We start from the raw sequence: 20,609 nt of genomic DNA, 5'->3' as shown, positions 1-20,609 counted from the left end.
GGCAAAATAAACACTGAATTGAACTACTAACTATAAATATTGCAACATTAAAACATAGCAGTCTTACGATGCCTTGAGATCGTAGCCTGATCGTTTACAGCCTTACAATGCCATCTGCTGGTTATTTACTGATTAATTTACAAAACGTGTTCCTCCTCTCAAAATCAAAATTATTTGTGTAAATTATTATATTGAATACATTAAGCAAGACAACATTTAAGTAGAATCCTAAATTAAACTAAATTGCTTTTAAATTAGATTATTTAGCTCTATCTCAAAATAAATATATCTTGCATTACATTTTCGGTTATTTTACAGATGTGAACATTTGAAAATATAAATGTTTAAACTTCTAAATATAAACATTTGTTACAGCCTGACCACTATTTGGCCCACCAATGTTCATTATGGTCAACATACCTCGCATCTTCCCTAACATGTGGTAAATAACAAATCAATCAGATAGGAAGACAATAGGCGAAATTCAAGACTATGGTCTTTGTTAACGATTAAAGGGGGTTGTTGAAATAACTGGTCCACAAGTGATTGCTCTCCTTCGTCCATGTGGAACACTGTTACAGGATGCTGTACCTCGGTCCTTCGTGCAACTGAGACGATGGGGTCCGAGGCCGTGAATTACCTTTTTAGCTTTATTATTGCTGGTGCATCGATCAAATCGCCGCTTGACCGATCCCAAGTCCCAACAGAAAGGTTTGTCAAGTCGCCTAATACGAGGCTCCTGATTGGCAGCTGCGGGACGCTGACATAGAACGCCAAATGTGATTGGCCGAGCGGACACTCACGCTCTTTTTTCTTTTTTTCCCCTTCTCGCGATTGTTTCCCGTGTGGGTTAATGGCTCCTCCTGCTACAGACTGAGACGAAGCTGGCACCGAGCAGCGATACGGGGGGAGCTGTAACACCACGGAGGGGGGAAAAAAAGCGATTACACCCCAAATACCAGCGGGTTTTTTGATCGCAATTGTTTGGGTGTATCTCGGAACGGCGCGGAGCGGGTGTTAGTTTGGGTCGAGGGCTACATTTTCAAGCGTGTGGTCGAGAATAGCCTATTTTTTTTCTCAACCACCAACTCCCCAGATGAACTCCGTCAGAGCCACCAACAGGAGACCCAGGCGAGTGTCAAGGCCGCGCCCGGTGCAGCCCGAACGGAACAACGGGGACAGAGGTACACTCGGCCGCAGTCAGCCGACGGCTGAAGGCGAAGCCCTGTCATGCACTAACAGTCTGTACGCGACCGTCGTTGTTTTGCCGCTGGCCCGTTCGCCGCTCCTAGAGACGGCGGGTTCAGCAGGAAAACCCGAGGCTTCTTGCTCTGTGGCTTAGGCCAGGCCGCGCTTTGTTTGGCTTGAGTGATTGGGGCTAGCTAACACCGCTAGCTAGCTTACCATGTTATGTGTGTGTGTGTGTGTGTGTGTGTGTGTGTGTGTGTGTGTGGTGTGTATGGGTGGGGGGGTCTTCGCCGAACGTAATGCGTATGTAACTAAACGATCGACATTAATAGCGCAAAATCGGGTAACTCCAGCTGGAGGCAAAGGGATCGACTTCACACACTCTGACCACAATCTGCGTGTCTTCTCGGCCGTCGCATTCCCAGCTGTCACTAACGATTCCGAGGGTGTAAATCTGCGGCGTCTTTTTTGGACTGCCATTTTCGGGGTGTAACGTTAACAAAAAAAAAAACATTAGCGGCGAATCGGGGCAATTTCTTAACCAGTGGCCGCCCCAGCTTCAAGAGGCCAAGCTCGATCAGCTGTGGTGGATGATGCGGTGTGGATGAATTCACTGAGTCCATTTTTCTCTGCTCGGGTCTGTAAGTTCAAAGCTGCCAGCAGATTGGACCCACATCCCCTTCCTTGTTCGCCGGAGTCTGCTGGCCCCAGCTCCATTTGTTTACACCGCGGATTTTCCAGCTACGCAGTTCACTTCATAGCCATTAGCCTCACGTCCGATCGACTTCCACCCGCGGCCCTTCATTTTGACAGCATCGTAAAACAGGAGTCCGATCCTGCACATGCAAGACACAGAAACAAATGCACGTTGTCTGATATAAGCAGCGTATGACTAGACGGGAAAGACCGCTAATGTGACTGCAGGGGGTGCATCTGCCATTATCAGTCACTAACCTTTGTCTGCCTTTCCAACTCGTACCCTGCCTGCATAATGTGCCTACAGCGTGTGAGCTGAATGCACACCATTGTGTTATTACCGCAAGAAGAATACGTGTGTCATTGGTCAAGGTGTCAACTGCGATTTCCCTGACACATTTTTGAGTTGTGTATTTGAGCAACATAGAGGAATAGCCAGTGCATTCATTTTTAATTGCATGGCCTTGCCCTATACTGCAGCATTTTGCATTGAAGTGCCTCTTCAAAAAATATGGTGAATGTATAGGAAATCTGTTTTTTTTCCTTTTTGTCCAGATGAGGAGGCTCCTGCAGCAGCTGCAGCAGAAATGGCTATTGAGGAGTCTGGTCCAGGAGCTCAAAACAGTCCCTATCAGCTTCGACGCAAGACCCTGCTTCCCAAGAGAACCGCTACTGCCTCTGCCACCGCCTCTGCCTGCCCCAGCAAGGGCCCAATGGAGGTTAGACTGAAACATTAAACTGCAGTGTTTTTGTGTATGGGCCACAGCGTGTATGTCTGATTCATTCATTGGGTCTTCTTTCGCGAGAACAGTGATTTTGTGACAGAGCAGTACATATTCCGGGTGATTACTCAGTCCTTGAATGTTGGCGTGTATTTGAAATTCTATTTCCCCTCTTTCACAGGGAGCTTCGACTTCATCAACAGAGGCCTTTGGCCATCGAGCCAAGCGGGCACGAGTGTCCGGTAAGAGCCACGATCTGCCAGGTGTGTGTTAAATCTCCGCAGCTGGGGAAAGGAGAGTGATTTTGAGAGTGTTTTTGAATCTTTATTGATTTTCTTTGTGCGACGGTAACTCTTGTTACTTTGCACTCAATTTAATAGCATGGTTCCATAGCTTAATGTGCTCTGATTGAAAATATGTTTTCCTAAAGCTTACATTGTGAATGTTTGTGTCTTTAGCAGCACCAGCAGAGCAATATTTGCAGCAGAAGCTTCCAGATGAGGTCGTTTTAAAGATCTTCTCCTACTTACTGGAACAGGACCTCTGTCAGGCAGCTTGTGTCTGCAAGAGATTCAGCCAGCTAGCCAACGACCCCATCCTCTGGTTAGTGCTGCTTAAGAAATGTAGACTTGTTATTTTATTCAACGGTGGAAAACTGAAATATATTTTGTGGTATTTAATATTCTAGGAAGCGTCTATACATGGAGGTGTTTGAGTACACGCGTCCCATGATGCATCCTGAGCCCGGCAGGTTCTACCAAGTCAGCCCCGAGGAGCATGAACACCCAAACCCCTGGAAGGAGAGCTTCCAACAGCTGGTAAGTCTGCCCTGAGAGTTTTCTGTGTTTTGTTTTACTGTGAAGAAGAAATGCTCTCTGAAGACCATCAAACTTTGCACGCAGTCGATTTATTGTTTCTTCACATTTTCTCGCTATGTATTAAAAACAAACTGCTGTTCTTAAAAAGTGGTATGTGGTCTTGCAATAGGTAACACGATCTCACTTTGGGAAAGAAGTAAAGTCAGTACACTACACACACACTGGGAAAAGGAATCTAAATATTTTGAAATTAACCGTGAGAAACAGAAGCATAAGTATCACAATATAACAGGGCTAAGGACTCACAATGGGGTTGTTCCGGTAGACCAACAGATGCCTATGTCTATATAGAGATATATCCTTGCCATGTTTCCCATTCATGCATTGAATTATAATCATATTATAGTAGTATTACGTTTATATCAAATGAATTACCCTGTCACGACTAAATGGCATTCAAGCAAAGATATGTACCTTTTTTAAATAGGCTTTGTGTCAATTGTTAGGAAATATAGTCCTAATGTAAGTGGTAGAAAATGAAAATAAGCATGTCCTCCTTCATTGGAATGTGCAATATGAATGACTGTAGTTTGAGTCAAAGTGAAAACAACACAGTCAACATTTTATTTTCTCTGCACAGCACATTAAAAGGGCTCTCACGCATCCTGGAAAAAGTTGACCAAATTTACGCTTGTGGTAAAGTGGCCGAAAACTCCGATTAATGTGCTGTCCCTGGTACTGAATGGCGCGAAGTAGATAAACAGAACTTGCTTCCATTGCACCGGGAACATGGCGCTTTGTGCGCACTAAGTACATGGCAAAGTCCGCAGTGCACCGCTGCGGAGGAAATGCGTGCGCCGGAGACGGCCGGCTTGTTGGGCTGAAACATTTTTTGATTCATTAGAAAACTGTGGTGGGGCGAAGAAGACCAAGTCTTCCACCACTGCAGCTTATGTAACTAATTAGGTAATTAATTAGATACGCTGACATTGTAGCCACTCATACTTTTTTAAGCACTTCCTTAGTTTGTTCTGTCCATAAACAACACATAGTGTTTCTCAGACGTTCATTCTAGCGGTGAATAATATTATGCCGTTCCATAACATGTTCATGAAATGGTAGTGTTGTCCTTCGGTCTATGTCAATAATGGCGTGCATATCACATCTATTTATCTAAATGCAGAGTTTTTCTCAGACTAATCGTCAGAGGTCGTCAGGTTTAAAGCACCTATTGTAAGTCGCTTTGGATAAAAGCGTCAGCTAAATGACATGTAATGTAATGAAAAGGGGAAGTTCAGGGTGGACGTCAAACATTGATTACATGCACACGAATTGCACTGCGTGTTCGGTTTTGTAATAACTCTGTCATAAGTACACATTGCTTTGCTTTAAAGGGTTGTATTACAAAAACGTTGGGAACCACTGACTTTGGCTCATTGTTGTATCTTTGTGTAGCACATTCAATCTGCGTTGTTTTTTCAATTCAAAAACTTGGATGCATGTAAATTGGTACGAGAAGTATTTTAATATTTGGTGTGTTCACCAGAAAATTGACTTGTGATGTTTTCTGTGTTGCAGTACAAAGGTGCTCATGTAAAACCAGGCTTTGCTGAGCATTTCTACAGTAACCCCGGAAGATACAAAGGCAGAGAGAATATGCTGGTAGGTCATGGCGAAAACACAAAAATCATTCAGGATTTCTTTCACTGGCTATCTTTCACAATGACATTTATGCAAAGCCCAGCCAATGTAAACACCTGCTTGGGTTCTCCGGAACACCTTGTGAAGAATCGTAGGTGTGTGTGTGTGGGTTCTGTTGTAAAGTGTTTTTTACCTTATTCTCCTGCAGTATTACGACACCATTGAGGATGCACTGGGTGGAGTGCAGGAGGCCCACTTTGACGGTCTAATTTTTGTCCACTCTGGCATTTATACAGACGAGTGGATTTATATAGAGTCTCCCATCACGATGATTGGTGCAGGTATGCATGTTTCCCCCACTAGAAAATACTCTATTCAATTGTTTGCGCCTCATGGTATCACATTCTCTTAAGATCGCATTCACTCTGTGGTGATAATGTCCATATTTATATGAGTTTTAATGTGCTTTCCCCGTAGCTCCTGGTAAAGTAGCAGACAAGGTGGTGATAGAGAATACTAGGGACTCGACATTTGTCTTCATGGAGGGCTCAGAGGATGCCTATGTGGGATACATGACCATCAAGGTGGGCACAGATCTCAAGTCTTTTACATCTCTTCTAACTTGTGGAATGGCTGTGCATTAAAGTATCACAGGGGACTACTGTCTATTACTATACCATTGTCTATACTAAGCTATTAACTCATACTGGGAAAAGCCAGCGTAGTCTCAATTGATTATTTATTCATAGTTGAAGACAAGATTATTATTTCCCAAACGGAGACTTCTTGCGTGTCTGTAAATAAGAGCCGCGAACGAGACAAACGACAAACATTGGTCTCGTAAGGATTCCCATGACCAGGGTATTATAAAACCAGCTAGAAGATTTGTCTCTGTAGTTTTTGAGGATTGGTTTTTAGCCTGTTGGCAGCTACCATTATTAGTGGCACTAATGCCTCCAGTAGGGAGTGTCTGGTGTGGATGTGGTGGGTGGAAAGAAGCTTGATGTGTTGTCAGTAAGCGCAGCCACTGTCTGACCTCTGCTGCTTCCCTCTGCGCAGTTTAATCCTGACGATAAGTCGGCGCAGCACCACAACGCCCACCACTGTCTGGAGATCACCGTTAACTGCAGCCCCAACATCGACCACTGCATCATCCGCTCGACGTGCACAGGTAACGCACACACTGACCACTGGGAGGGGACACAATAACATGAGCACCCACACCGCAAATAAAAACGTTCAGAAATGCAACATGAGGTTCACGAAAGTAGAATTTACAGCGTGGATGTTGTACTATTTTAAATGCTATGGTACTTTGTGTGTGTGTGTGTGTGCTCTTGTGTTATAACGGTTCAAGGCTGTTCATATTTTTCTAGAGCTTGAAACAGTCTGTCAAGAGCCCCTAACTTTGGTTCATCACTAAATGGTTAGGATGTGTGTGTTGCAGTTTGTAAGCACACAATTCAGAGTGGGCCCCCCCCCATCTGGCTCAATGGGGATTACGTAGCTCACATGACACCACAGATTCACTCGTTTTGGAGCGAGCTTTTTTTTTTTTTACATTTGCGTTTTCATAGCCTCCTCATGGAACCACACTTTTTATCTGGCATCTGGAAGCTTTTATTTATTGTGTGTGTTACACAAGTCATCAGAATGTGCTTTATTGGTCACTTATGCTTAAACATAATTTGGTGGGGGGGGGGGTCCTTCGTCTGAAGGCTGTAAATGACCCTACTCATCTTTTGTTTTGACTGTTGCTAAATCGATAGAAGTGATTTAGTGTGACACTTGTGATTTTGTTCCCCCTGTGTTTTAGTGGGTTCGGCTGTGTGTGTGAGCGGTCAGGGAGCTTGTCCAAACATCAAACACTGCAACATCAGTGACTGTGAGAATGTGGGACTGTACATTACAGATCACGCACAGGTAAAAGTTTCTTTTTCCGCCTCGAGTTATTTGCCGTGAATCCGCACACACAACTTTGCACAGCCTTCTGACTCTCTCCTCATCCGTTCCAGGGCATCTACGAAGACAATGAAATCAGCAACAATGCGCTAGCAGGAATTTGGGTGAAAAACCACGGTAACCCCATCATTAGACGTAACCACATCCACCACGGTCGAGATGTCGGGGTGTTCACCTTTGATCACGGCATGGTAAACACACGCGCTGCATCGTGTCGTACGTTTCACTCGACAGAGTCGTCACTGACCATCTGATCGGTCGTCTTTGCTGTGTTTCAGGGTTACTTTGAGAACTGCAACATCCATAGAAACCGCATCGCCGGCTTCGAAGTGAAGGCCTACGCCAACCCCACAGTGGTGCGCTGCGAGATCCATCACGGCCAAACGGGGGGCATCTACGTCCACGAGAAGGGACGGGGACAGTTTATAGAGAACAAAATTTATGCCAACAACTTTGCCGGCGTGTGGATCACGTCCAACAGCGACCCGACGATACGGTGAGGCACCACGCGTCGCTCCGGGCGTCTCTTGCAAACCCACAGCAGGACGGTGGCTATTTAGACGCCGCTTGTGTACAAGATCAATGTCAATGGTGACCGAAAATGTGTGGCTTGGCATACGCTGATTCTCACACACACACACACACACACACACATGGTCATGTGTTAATTTTATCTCTATTCCAAGATTGTGACTTTTTTTTTTTTTTTGTATGTCTAGGGGAAATGCTATATTCAACGGTAACCAGGGAGGGGTGTACATATTTGGAGATGGACGGGGTTTGATAGAGAGTAACGATATCTATGGTAACGCCTTGGCGGGAATCCAGATCCGAACCAACAGTTGCCCCATTGTCCGGCACAACAAGATCCACGACGGACAACACGGGGGCATCTATGTGGTAAATGCACTCCTCTTTTTTTGGTTAAAATGTAATTCTTCTCGCAGAAGTACAGGCCAAATCTTTTCCTGTTTTAAAAAATAAAATAAAAATCTTGCACGTGTCGGGAGGATTAAACGGCTGACTCTGCGTTTGTGTTTCAGCATGAGAAAGGCCAGGGAGTGATCGAGGAGAACGAGGTCTACAGCAACACACTGGCAGGAGTCTGGGTGACCACGGGCAGCACTCCCGTCCTCCGCAAGAACCGCATCCACAGTGGAAAACAGGTACCGATACCGGGGTCACCCTGTGCACATGTACACCGATTTATAAATCTTGATTTAATTTCCTCAACGTGCTTTTTGACATTCGAGAGGGAGACGCAGCATTGATGGGCTGCTTCGTCCTGACTGTTTGTGCAGGATTTTTATTACTCGAATCATTCAGTTAGAAGTATCTAACTAATTAAAGCTATTCAAAGGAATGTGGTTATGGTTCGACACAAGTAAACATCATGTGCACGCACTTTAACTGAGGGGTTTTATGTGTGTGAACCAAAATTTTGCGGCCCTGCTGAAATAATTTCCCCTTGTGACTGATGTTTATTTCTGCATGATGACATGGCTTCATCTACATGGTTTTCTTATCAATGGTCGTTGTGTTAACTATGGCTGTGATCATGATCATGATAGTTCACAACAAAAACTCACATAACCATCTGATAAAATGCGGTAAACTTACAATGTAGTCTCGTGGCCTTAAAGAGAAAAACGTTAATTTTAATCCTCCAATAACCAAACACTGAGGTCTTTGACCGTCTTTAGTTCTCTTAATTTACTTTTAATGTCTGTAAAGTGTAACTTGAATGTTGAATCTGAACATTATGTCTGTAATCCTGATAGTAAAACATATGTTGTCATCATTTCCTTTTAATTTAACCTTTTTAGGTGGGTGTGTACTTCTATGACAACGGGCATGGTGTGTTGGAAGACAATGACATCTACAATCACATGTACTCTGGTGTGCAAATAAGGTAAAGATTATGACCTTTTTAAGCAGGTAATGCGTGTCTTTAGCTTTCTTTTTCCATTCAAACTGTTTGCAATACAACTATTGACATGCTGTTAAATCTTGACAGGACGGGGAGCAACCCAAAGATCAGGCGCAACAAGATATGGGGAGGCCAGAATGGCGGGATTTTAGTTTACAACTCAGGTCTGTATTTCTCGCTCTGCCGCTCTGTCGCATGTCTAGTGAACGTGTGTCTAATGCGCTGCTTAATACAACAGGTCTTGGCTTCATTGAGGACAATGAGATCTTTGATAATGCCATGGCGGGGGTGTGGATCAAGACGGATAGCAACCCCACGCTGCGACGAAATAAGATTCACGACGGCAGAGATGGAGGCATCTGCATCTTCAACGGAGGCAGAGGTACTTGAACGCCATCTGTTGCCAGATACGCACGATGTGGCCTCCCGAAAAAATGAATAGTACAATAAGCAAGTGCTTGTACGTCACATGAACAAACAATGTATTATAAGCTTTGTGCTTGAGGTCAGACTGGAGACAAAACCCTTTTTCAAATTAGGATGTTTACCGTAAATTACACAACATAGCCAACAGCCAGTGGGACATTTCAGCGATCTCCCTCCAGCGAGCCGTCGTTTACGTTTCTATAGTAAAAGGTACAACATGTTGTTGCCTTTGTCGCCTGCAGCAAAACTAGGAGACTGTGGGAAAATATATTTCAGTGTCTAGATCTTAATCTACAGCTTCAAACCTAAAATATCCTTCTCCGTAGGTCTGCTGGAAGAGAACGACATCTTCAGGAACGCTCAGGCCGGTGTGCTAATCAGCACAAACAGCCACCCGATACTGCGCAAGAACCGCATTTTTGATGGCTTCGCTGCAGGTAAGCTTCTTTCCTTTTGTTTTCCACATGAGCAAAAATGACCCCTCAGCTTCTCCTGCTGGCGCTGATGACAGACGTTCATTTTTACTTCTAAAGGTATTGAAATCACCAACCACGCCACAGCCACTCTGGAGGGCAACCAGATCTTCAACAATCGCTTTGGAGGCCTGTTTCTGGCCTCAGGAGTCAACGTCACCATGAAAGGTAACTAGCTGCTTTGTGGACGTTTCATCTTTTGCCCCGTCCAGATGCAAGTTTTCTGATCACACTCCGAACACTAACCCTTCCACCTCCCCCCCTCTCTGTGTCAGATAATAAGATTCTCAATAACCAGGATGCCATTGAGAAGGCGGTGAGCAGAGGACAGTGCCTCTACAAGATCTCCAGCTACACCAGTTACCCCATGCACGACTTCTACAGGTGAACTGTGTTGAATGAACTGTTCAGAAAGTCTGTTTTAGATTTCAGAGTGGAGTAAACACGAGATTAGTATGTAACGGTTATGATCGATACTTGATTTTTGACAAAAGAGAAATTTTGAAAACATCCACTTCAACTTCAATTTAATCGTTCGTTGCAACCCATTATTATTATTATTATTATTATTATTATTAGCTGGACTCAAGTCCTACTACAGTAGTAATTGGCAGTAAAAGTCTTCCTTTCTCATTGTTATGTAAATTAATCTGTTCTTGTACTTTGTCCCACCAGATGTCACACCTGTAACACAACGGATAGGAACGCAATCTGTGTAAATTGCATCAAAAAATGCCATCAAGGGCACGATGTAGAGTTTATACGCCATGATCGGTAAGACCTTGTTTTTTTGGAGGGGGGGGGGGTGAATGACTCGGAACATCAATGTCATTTTTTTTTCTCCTCTATTGTATGACTGGGCTGTGGATACAACCCTTAATGTCTGCTTCCCTCAGGTTCTTCTGTGACTGCGGAGCGGGAACGTTGTCCAACCCGTGTACGCTCGCCGGGGAGCCGACACACGACACAGACACTCTGTATGACTCGGCGCCGCCCATCGAGTCCAACACGCTGCAACACAACTGAAGGCATCCGGTCCAGTTCCACTCAGTCACACAAGCATATAAACACATTAAGTTGCACACAGCCATTCACACATACGCACGCACACAGTTAAATATACACACACACACACACTCACACTTGCAGCCATAAGGACCCAGAGAGACTCTGTGATCGCAGCGCTCTCGTGCGGGATACTGGTGAAAGAGGCTGCAGAGGAAGCTGCCCGCTGTAGCAGACAGGCTGCAGGCAGAGACGGGCTCCACTAGGGGGAGCAGTGGAGCGACCGACAGAAGCCGCAAGGGGTTCCTCACCTGAGTTTCTTATTTGCAGTCTGTAGACAAAGATGAGGAGAGAAGGGCAATGCAGCTGTCGATGGTGGCCTTCGCCTCTCTGTCAGCGCATGAAACCCCCCCCCCTCCCTCCTTCCTCGCCTCCCACCGTTAATCCTTGGCTCCCAGCCCTCTTCTTCCTCACAAACTGTCAAGAGACTTCCTGCTTCCTCGCAGCTGCCATCACCATTGGCTTCCCAGGCAGTTGTAACTAGGCAACAGATGGGTGGATGTTGCCCTGCTCTGTTGTGTGTGGATAAAGAGCAAGATTGTGTGTGTGTGATGGAGCACTTGGGCTTTTTAAGAAAAAAAAAATGTTCTCAATGGATTTTATTTCAATGCTTTCTCATGTAGTTTTGTATTTTCAAGCAAAAAGTTGAGTGTATTTGAATGTCTTATTTTATTATATATAATTATTTTCCTTTGGTTAGCACCCATCCCGACCCCAAGGCAGAGCGCAGACACTCAAGCGTCCCAGTGGTGAAGTTCTTTCTGTGAAAGAGAATTTAAACACTAAAAACCCTCTCCGGTATATTAGCTTAAATGGCAGGTGGAGGGGCTCCACACTTGTACAAAGGAGTGAGTGTTGTGTACAGTGAAAGTTGTGTGTGTGTATATGTTTATACGTTGATGCAGTCAGTGTTTTGTGGAGAGGGTTTCAATAGGAGGCGTTGGAGCTCCCTTGAACTGGAACGGAGTCAATCTGCTGCCCCCCCCCCCTGTGTATCGTGGTGACTGTGGCTCCTCATGCAGCCTGAATCGTATGCATGTACCATAACATCTAGACTTAATATATTGTGAAGTACTCAATAACCATTATGTAGATGCTAGTTGGAATTCAAAAAGGGGTATACTTTCTTAGAAAGACAAAAAAGAACAGGAAACTGGCCATTTCTAAGAAAATAAAACTTTATTAGATCACAGGTGTCTTGTTTTTAATTCACACCCTGCAGTTTCATAAAAATGGTCTGCTAAAGGATCACTATGTTGTCACAAAAAAACGCTAGCTGCAGTTATTCTTTATTGATGTATACAATATCAGAACTTAGTTGACCTCGATGGACAAAAGGGAGTTTCAAATCAAGCTGTTTTTGCAGGAACACAGCGTGAAAGGATCTCTTTTATATACGTGTTGTTTTTGGCGACAAGCTCCTGCTTCATTTTCCTGAGGGCGTCCTTCACCTCTTCTTCACTCATGGTGGCAGCAGGGAGGGATTTAGCTTTCTCCAGGAAGTCTTGGATCAGGTTCTCCCCCACCTAAAAGAGTGGGGGGGGGGGGGGGTTTCAGCCACATGAAAGTGAATTTACATTTTATGTTGGGGTCAGCTGAAACATGTTCTTGTATTACATCCTGTTCATATTGTGTACACAGGCAAAACAAATAGCAACATAACTCCGAGGCAAAGGCCCCGTTGGCGGTTAAACTAAGCTGATCAGATGTCCTATGAACCCGGTGATTGAAATCAGGTTGTCGGTTCTTCAAAGCTTGAGCTGCACGCAAACCACATATCAGTCATCAAGATGCGTGGCCTTCATACTTAGGGAGGAGGAGTCGATTTTCCCACCGCAATATGTACATTTGAAGTTCAAGATGGACACCCATCACAGTCTGTCCCTCCCCGAGGACGGATCTCCCTCTGCAGTTATGCATAAGGTTTTTTCATTTTGGGGGAGGTGGTCCGCTGAGGGCATGTCTCATGTGTACAGACTATAAAGCCCTCTGAGGCAGATTTGCAATTTTGGGCTATAAAAAATAATTAATAGCAAAAACTAACCCCACCACATGGGCTGAACGGAAACCGTGGCAACATATTTGGTTAAATGCGTGAGTGTTGGGAAAATGTTACCTTTTCAAATTACTTTTTTTTTTTTTTTTTTTTTTTTTTTACATTCAAGTTAATTTATAGGCTTTTCCGGTTTTGGCCAAACAAACCTTGCTATTTTCTTATATTCAATAGTCCAATTCATTCTAAAAAGCTGAATTGTTACAGTTCAGCCCGTCAGGAGTATCACGCGGTTCAGAAGGTCACTGGAGAACTCAACCGTACTTGTCTGTCTGTGCGCCGTCGCTTGGCCTCAGGCTCTTCCTCCTGCTCAGACTTCTCCCCCGCAGGCTCCTGGAACTCCTCCAGCTCCTCCGCCTTCTCCTTCGCCACAGCGATCACCGATGGCGGGAAGCACGCCAACTCGGCAACGTGGATTCCAAAACTCTGATCGCACACACCTTGACACACGGTTAGGGGCAGTTCAACTGCCTGTCCAGATTTCCCCCCCCCAAAAAAGACATCAATCTCACTTCACGTAAATATTCTGAATGCGCGCTGACCTGATTTGACGCGGTACAGCATAGTGAGCGTGTCGTGGGAGGTCAGGGCCGTGACGTGCAGGTTGTGGACGGCGGGCCGCTGCGCTGCCAGCGCCGTCAGCTCGTGGAAGTGGGTGGCGAACAGACAGAAGCAGCCGATTTCGGAGGCAATGTGTTCGCTGATGGCCCACGCCAGGCCGAAGCCGTCGTATGTGGACGTGCCTCTGCCGAGCTCGTCGATTATGATGAGCGAGTTCTCCGTGGCCGAGCTGCGGGGGGGGCGGGGTGGTGACACGCGCAATGAGTTGCGGGTCATCTTTGTGTGTTTCTAAAATCCAGCTTTCGCGTCTGTTCTTACCGCAGGATGGCAGCCGTCTCCAGCATCTCAGACATGAATGTGGACACTCCTTTGACCTGGCTGTCTCCCGCTCCCACCCTGGCCAGGATGCTGTCAATCACGCTAAGCTCCGCCTTTTCGCACGGCACGAAGCAGCCGATCTGAGCCATCAGAGCAATAACCCCCACTTGACGGATAAACGTCGACTTGCCACCCATATTTGGTCCTGCGGAACAGGGGAGAAGGGTTTAAAGTGTGAGTTGCGTCATAAGAAGAGGAACTACACTTAAGAATTAGACGAGGAACTAAACGTCTGAGCATTCGTTGTGTTTCAAACTCATCGGAAAAAACGTGAAAGATGTGCGTTTGAGCGTCAACAGATTTGAGAGAAAGAAAAGGAGAAAAAAAAAAACAGATTCTTCTTTGTTTTTCATTGTTCTGATGCGGGACCAATTTGTGGAATGTGTGAGAAGATCTTTTCCAGGATTATGTGGCTGACAGGGATCACGCCATCTCTGTGGAAATTTAGACTCAGTCCGTCTGTGGCACTTTATAATATATGTGCCTGGAAACTATGACAAAATTGATCACAGAATAATGCAAACACCTGCAAATGTCTTGTGGTCCCTTTCAGCGCAACGATGCAGCACGCTGGCTAGCAAGTCACCTGTAGCACCTGGGAAATTGGTTCCTCAGGACACTTAGGAACCGTGTCCGTCTTAGAAGTGGGAAAATGTGTCAAGAGTTCACACAAAGTGACGACCCTGCAGAGAACTGCCCCCCCCCCCGCCCCTCACACCTTGGGAGCGCATGTGACGTGTGAAGTGAGCCCTCTCTTTATACCGGTGATGATATAGAAGTCCTTCTCTCCCTGGGCGAAGGACACGTCGTTGGGTATGAAGGCGGTGTCTGCGTCCGTCTCCATGCAGGGGTGTCTGGCCTGCCGCAGCTCCACGCGCCTGCGGCCGTCCGCCACCAGCCGGGGACGAACGTACGGCACGGGAGCCGACACGGACGCCACGGCGAAGCTCGCCACCGCGTCCATCTGCGCCGTCACGTCGCTCAGCGTCTGGAGAGGATCCACGTAGCCTGGCGGGGGAATGAGATTACGTAGAACTTAAATCTGGTGAAATCGATCGAGGAACGGCGCTGGGAGCAGCGTGCGACGGCGTTCCTCACCTGAGGCGATGTTGATGATCTCTTTGACGATGGCGTTCTGGGCCTCCTCGTACTCCGCTCGGTTCTTTGTGTACTCCTCATTCAGGGAGCTCAGCTTGCTGCAAACAAGAGCACAAGCGGGCCGACGGGTCCATCAGAGGACGGCCGGAGCGCCATTTCACCCGAGAGGCGGCGCGTGAGGCCGTGAGACGGACCTGTTGGTGAAGCGCACTCCGTTCTTCTGGACGTCCAGGGTGGTGAATTTCTTGTTGTTCCTCAGGCTCTTCTCCTCCTTGCAGGTGACTCTCAGGTAGAAGCCCAGCATGGCGTTGGACTCCAGCTTCACCGTCTTACCGGCGTCCAGACCTGAAGCGCACAGTTAAAGGCTAAAGTTCTCACAACACCCAGGTAGGACGAAGCCAAGCGTCAGCATGAATGGTGTCGGGAGTTGTGTGTTCCGGGCACGGAAATCTATTGACAAAGCCTGACAACGCAAGACAACCCAGATGTTTCTCCCCCCAAAAGACAAGTTATACTAAAACCCGATTAATAGTTTTGCTGTACATTACCAGACACTAACCATAATTCATTAAACTGCCGATACGAACTGTCTAACTAAACTACGGTTTCAGTATTGACATTCAGTGCGACCCTTCATCTTGGTCTTTTAGTTGGAGGGATCGGACTGTGACGGATGCGGCCGCTGAAGTTTGTCTTAAACATGCACAGTTTAACATTTACTACACTTTAAAAAAATGCCTCTGCAGCACATGATGAGCGCATGGTGTGATTGAATTGCTTTGGAGTTTTGTCACACCTCCAGGAAAAACTCAGCAGATGCACGCCTCTAGTCACTCCCTAGAAACACAGGATCAAACCGCTTTGCACTGATAGGTCTATCAGTGAGAAATAAATTGTTTCTTAGTGTCCATTGTGTCTTCACCTAGTTCCCTGGCTGCACCACTGAGCACCGCCTGCATGCTCTTTTCCAGAGCGTCCATGTTTTCTCTCAGCTCACTCAACGCTGGGTCGAATGAAGCCTTCACCAGGAACTCATGGTGGTCAATCTGCACACAAGGAGAAATACACGTCAACGACGGGGGAAACAGTCGACAAGCATAACAGGAGAGACAAATGTTCTTACTTTGAACATTAACCATAAAAGCAAAGACCTGGTTCATGTCCAGCGTGGTTTCGATCATCTCCTGGTACTTAACAAAGTCCGTTTGCAGGTCCCTGAGAGGAGAGATGAACGCCGCATCCAACAGAACCTGGTAGCTACCTGCAACACACACAACTCCGTATCAACAGACAGTGAATGCACTCGTGTGTGTGTGTGTGTGTGTGTGTGTGTGTGTGTGTGTGTGTGTGTGTGTGTGTGTGTGTGTGTGTGTGTGTGTGTGTGTACGGTGGGGAGGGACAGGGGGCTACGCATGCATATAAACTGCCGGTTTAGCCGGTTCATTACCAGCCGCAGAAAAAACAATAAGCATATTTCCGTTTCTCGTGTGTACCCGAGTATCTCTCCAGGGCCGAGACGAGGGCCGGGACGTGGCTCACGGCCTGGTAGACGCGAAAGCAGTCCTGGAGTGACGCCGAGTAACGGTGGAACTTCTTGGCCAGGCGGTGAAGGTCCGGGAACCGCCGTAGCAAGTCCTCCTGACAGGTCTGCCTGAGCTCCGAGTCACAAACGAAGCTCTCCACCAGGTCCAGCCTACACGCACACACCATCATCATCATCATCACCATCACGAGAATCCTCAAAAATATGCACTCGGGTGATTCATTCCAACAGTCTGTCTGTCTTCATTGTGTTTCACTCTGGACAGGGTTTACTGTTACATCGAGTTCTTTGATCCAAATACGAGACGTACAGATAAGAAATCTCAAATCCAAGAAATGCACATAATATGAATTATTTAGACTTATTCTTCTGCAAGTACCCACTCAAATATGCCACATCGCTCATCAACATTAATCTTGGTATTACTTTAATTATTTTTTTATCGATATTTCTTCAGATGACAGAGTCAGAGTGACGTCTCTCATCAGAGACGCATTGTGTTCTGTGCAGACGGATTTGTCCAGGGTCCAGATACTCTCATAGGAACTCATGTGCAAGACAAAGTGAGCTCTTTGTTCCCTTAACCTTAGTGTGGCTAAGAGTCAAATCCTGGAAAGCCTTGGTGTGTGTGTGAGAGAGAGACTTGTGCGTTTCAACTGCAAGTATTATAAATAAATGTCCCGTTTAATGGTTTTTCACCGGCGTCGACAATTACCTTTCCTCTATTTTGGTTTTGTCCATGAGCGGCTGCTTGATCCACTGGTTGACCAGCCGCTGGCCCTGCGGGGTGCGACACTTGTTCAGCAGGCCGGCCAGGGAATGAGCTCCGCTGGTGTCGTCCGGTGATCCCTGCAGGATTGAATACAGATTGTGTGTTTCATGCCAACAATGACTTCCCATGCTGAGAAGATCTACAAAAGAGAAGCCGTGATATGCACAACCATGGAGAAGAGAGTCTCAGTAAACTCCGTCCTGGAAAAGAGTCCATGTCCTCACTAACAGTTCTACGTCATTTATTCCGTCAGCTTTGTCGTAGAATTTGTGAACAAAACATGGCCGCATGATTGTTGAATTATTCAAATGGACCCAGAACACGAATGAAGTAAATAAATTAAATCTGCAGTACAAAGGTTGACTTCTATGTGAAATGTTATCTAACCCTAAAAACACGAACAAAACATTAAGTAAAATGTTAACAGAAAAGATGCCTGTTGGAAAAATAATGTGTGTCATGAGATCAATAAGGCTAGACTACACAAGGTTTTTGCTACCCTCAGCTGGCAGACTTCTTGTCTTCCGGGATTAGGGACGCTGGCCTCGGGACGGACGTTCTGTCCCGTGAGGGTAAACAATCCTCTGTATGTGCGTAACCGTCCCTGTGTTTTGATGCCCTACCTGCAGTATATATTCCTGCTCCAAAGATGAAAACCTTTGAGCAGGCTTGGTGCATGACTTGTATGCGTGTCAACTCGGTCTCCTGTTTGCAAACCTTAAATAACCTGTTTTGATGATTTTACGCCGGTGTCGAGTGAGCATTTTTCTGACAATGCCTCAGTCTTATAACGGTAGAGGAAACTAAAATCATTAACTAAAACCACTTCCAGCTATTGTTTGTTCCACTTGTAGACTGTAGCACTGTGTCCGAGACCAATGTGGCCTTTGAGAACCATCTTGCATCAAAAAACCCACAAAACTACATGCATGTCAGGTGAGAAGGATCATATTCGTGATGTGATTTGGATGATGGATGGATGGATGGATGGATGGACTCTTTAGTTCATTCGGCTTCAGTCACTGACCTGGAAGAGGTTGAGAGCCCTCACTGCAGCATTGTCCAGCCTCATGTACTGACCCAGGTCCAGCGCGGTGAGACTGAATGAGTTGAAGTTGGACTCGTCAGAGAGCAGATCGAGGAAACGCACCACTGCAGCCAAGCACGACATGGCCACCTGGGAATAGAACCACACGCAGACTGCTATTTAAACAGATCGCTGGGGCTCATTGTCATTCTAACCTCACTAACAACAACAGAAGCATTGATGCGGTGTTGTTCTTAATGGATCGATGTGTCACAGAGGACGTCTCGTTGAGTTTCTTCCTCTTAGCATATGTCGGGGTTCTCCTTCTTTTCTCCTCACCTGTTTGTCCAGCTCGGGCAGCGTGTTGCTCGCCACGGTCTCTCCTCTCTTGGCCCTCAGCAGCCTGTTCAGATCCTGGATCATGTTTTTGCTACTAAACTCCGCCCTCTTCCGGTCCGAGATCAGTATGCCGCCACGTTGTACCACCTGAACAACACACACCACGGGTAAAAATGTCTTCTTCACTAAGGTTGCATCTTACTGGAAAACCGTCTTACATTCAAAAGGATTAGAGCTCAGCCAAAGAAAATCACGGTCCACTGAACTGTACCTACCTGCCCTTCAAACAATGGTTGATGGGAGAAACGTCACCTTCATTGTGAAAAACCATTAAAAGCCATTTGCAACAACCCCTTGTGTTCAGTCGTATTGAAGACTATTTTTTTTGTCTCAAATTCACACATAGTTACACACAAGATGCCAATACTGACAAATGATTTAGCCTTTGTTTTGCTTTGAGGACACATTGAGCTTTGCGATGGTGCAAAACGTACCTCCCGTAGTTTGCCGCTGTCGTTGTTGTTTTCGCCCTGGGCCAACAGACACTCTTTGGGGCTGATTTGGACCAGAAGGGATTCCAGGTTGGAGAAGATCTCATTGTCGGGGAACTCGCACACTCCCATCGTCCTCTGGGCCGCGTCCACGTAGCCGACCCCGACCACTCGCTGTCCGTCGGCTCCGGTGGCGAACCGCACGGCTACGACTCCCGTGCAACCGACTGCGCCGGTTCCACCACCGAACAGGATCTCCTCAAATTGAGTTAAGTTTCCCGGAGAGGCCTGAGAGTGAAAGGAGACTCGCCTTTAATTTAATATGGTATACCTGTTACTTACACATCCAGCATTTGAGGAAAGCAACATCATCCTCTATTTAGGATCCTGGTTCTGAACACCTGATGAACGTCAACAAGACCATCGAACCTGTTTCAATGCCATCTGTTTTTAACATTTTAGGACTAAGGTCCATGACATGTATAGGTTTGAATAGGTACAGCAAACACCTTGTACAATGCAATCTGAATCTAATTATAAAATCATAAAGAGCTCTTTAACAGACTCCTCGCCCATCAACACGGTACCTTGTAGTCGACCTTCCAGTCGTGCTCCTTGCTGCTCTTGCTGTGGTTCTTGTACACTTCTACTCGGTACTGCCTCACAAGCAGCAGGTCTTTCACAAAGGCCTCAAAGTTCAGCTTGCTCAGCACCACACTCTCCAGCCTGCGGCTCCCTGTGGACCAACGCGACCATTCAACGTTAAGCTAACAGCAGTACGTAGCAGGGCCGCGGCTAATCGCATTTGTAGCTAGCTTAGCTCCTCCGCTGACTTAACGTTAACTTAACGTTAGCTAACCCCGAGCTATTCATCACGGGAAAGGATTACCTGAGCCCAAATATTTGATGACCCCATTCGTCTTGAAAACTTCCTTCGCCGCGAACACGGCGTCCTTCCCGTGAACCGTGTAGTAGTCGTTGCGGTCGAATATCCTGAAAGTGGTGTCCGGCTTCTCCGGCATGGAGAAAACGAAGCTTAGAAAGCCGTGCTCGGCCGCACTGTCCAGAGACAGGTTGTGTTTCGGCTGCACCGCCATGCTGGAATCTCCCGCGCTGGTGTCGCGGCGCGAGCAAACCGGAAACGACGTTTTTCTTCTTCTTCGCTGTGTTTTTTTTGCAGGCGGTAAAGCAACGTGAAAAGGTGCTTAGCGCCGATTATAGAATCAGAATGTGTCGTTTCATGGCTTTAGAAATCCGAAAAACGATTGTTAAAAAGAGCAGAAACCCACGTGGTAATATAGGAATATCTTAAGATTTTTCATCTTTAAATGAAATATCTATATTTAATTACATGTTTGGTGAATCACTACCAATGATACTATAAAAACCTACAGCCTTCATATAACTGTCCACATAAATGACCATG

General features: G+C 46.2%; 2 protein-coding genes across 5 annotated transcripts; one reads left to right on the top strand and one right to left on the bottom strand.

The window, feature by feature from the left end:
• The first annotated feature begins 371 nt into the window (after positions 1 to 371).
• fbxo11b (F-box protein 11b) lies at positions 372 to 12,111 on the top strand. 4 transcript variants are annotated; one of them, XM_040176742.2, is made up of 22 exons: positions 372 to 1,184; positions 2,440 to 2,603; positions 2,788 to 2,869; positions 3,065 to 3,209; positions 3,295 to 3,424; positions 5,003 to 5,086; positions 5,274 to 5,406; positions 5,543 to 5,649; positions 6,125 to 6,236; positions 6,882 to 6,988; positions 7,081 to 7,218; positions 7,306 to 7,523; positions 7,747 to 7,927; positions 8,071 to 8,193; positions 8,854 to 8,939; positions 9,045 to 9,121; positions 9,196 to 9,339; positions 9,710 to 9,820; positions 9,917 to 10,024; positions 10,132 to 10,240; positions 10,532 to 10,630; positions 10,753 to 12,111. In XM_040176742.2, exons 1-22 carry the CDS (start codon positions 1,097 to 1,099, stop codon positions 10,880 to 10,882), a joined length of 2,676 nt encoding a protein of 891 aa, XP_040032676.1. In that variant the 5' UTR covers positions 372 to 1,096; the 3' UTR covers positions 10,883 to 12,111. The 4 variants fall into 4 exon arrangements, with proteins under 4 accessions (XP_040032676.1, XP_040032677.1, XP_040032678.1 ...); XM_040176743.2 differs by having other exon boundaries at positions 808 to 1,184; positions 3,068 to 3,209; XM_040176744.2 differs by having other exon boundaries at positions 823 to 1,184; positions 2,788 to 2,848.
• msh2 (mutS homolog 2 (E. coli)) lies at positions 12,082 to 20,408 on the bottom strand. The gene is made up of 16 exons (XM_040176741.2): positions 20,073 to 20,408; positions 19,771 to 19,919; positions 19,187 to 19,471; positions 18,693 to 18,839; positions 18,354 to 18,503; positions 17,270 to 17,403; positions 16,505 to 16,704; positions 16,163 to 16,272; positions 15,934 to 16,057; positions 15,206 to 15,356; positions 15,012 to 15,109; positions 14,676 to 14,921; positions 13,854 to 14,058; positions 13,517 to 13,764; positions 13,239 to 13,414; positions 12,082 to 12,447 (listed from the first exon to the last, which is right to left on the bottom strand). The coding sequence occupies exons 1-16, from the start codon at positions 20,278 to 20,280 to the stop codon at positions 12,271 to 12,273; spliced, it is 2,808 nt and encodes a 935-aa protein (XP_040032675.2). The 5' UTR covers positions 20,281 to 20,408; the 3' UTR covers positions 12,082 to 12,270.
• Positions 20,409 to 20,609: the final 201 nt, after the last annotated feature.

This window comes from Gasterosteus aculeatus, chromosome 5, assembly GCF_964276395.1.
Source record: "Gasterosteus aculeatus chromosome 5, fGasAcu3.hap1.1, whole genome shotgun sequence".
Classification (NCBI taxonomy): domain Eukaryota; kingdom Metazoa; phylum Chordata; class Actinopteri; order Perciformes; family Gasterosteidae; genus Gasterosteus; species Gasterosteus aculeatus.
Note: the sequence above shows the minus strand (reverse complement) of the source record. Positions and strands in the feature narration are given on the sequence as shown.

Coding starts and splice junctions, on each gene's coding strand:
- msh2 (XM_040176741.2), bottom strand. CDS start 20,280: ATGGCGGTGCAGCCGAAACACAACCTGTCTCTGGACAGTGCGGCCGAG. Junction 15,357..15,933: donor TGGTGCAGCCAGGGAACTAG/GTGAAGACACAA, acceptor TGTGCGCTTCAG/GTCTGGACGCCGGTAAGACG. Junction 15,110..15,205: donor GGAGTGCGCTTCACCAACAG/GTCCGTCTCACG, acceptor TCTTGTTTGCAG/CAAGCTGAGCTCCCTGAATG.
- fbxo11b (XM_040176742.2), top strand. CDS start 1,097: ATGAACTCCGTCAGAGCCACCAACAGGAGACCCAGGCGAGTGTCAAGG. Junction 2,870..3,064: donor TAAGAGCCACGATCTGCCAG/GTGTGTGTTAAA, acceptor TTGTGTCTTTAG/CAGCACCAGCAGAGCAATAT. Junction 10,241..10,531: donor CCCATGCACGACTTCTACAG/GTGAACTGTGTT, acceptor TTGTCCCACCAG/ATGTCACACCTGTAACACAA.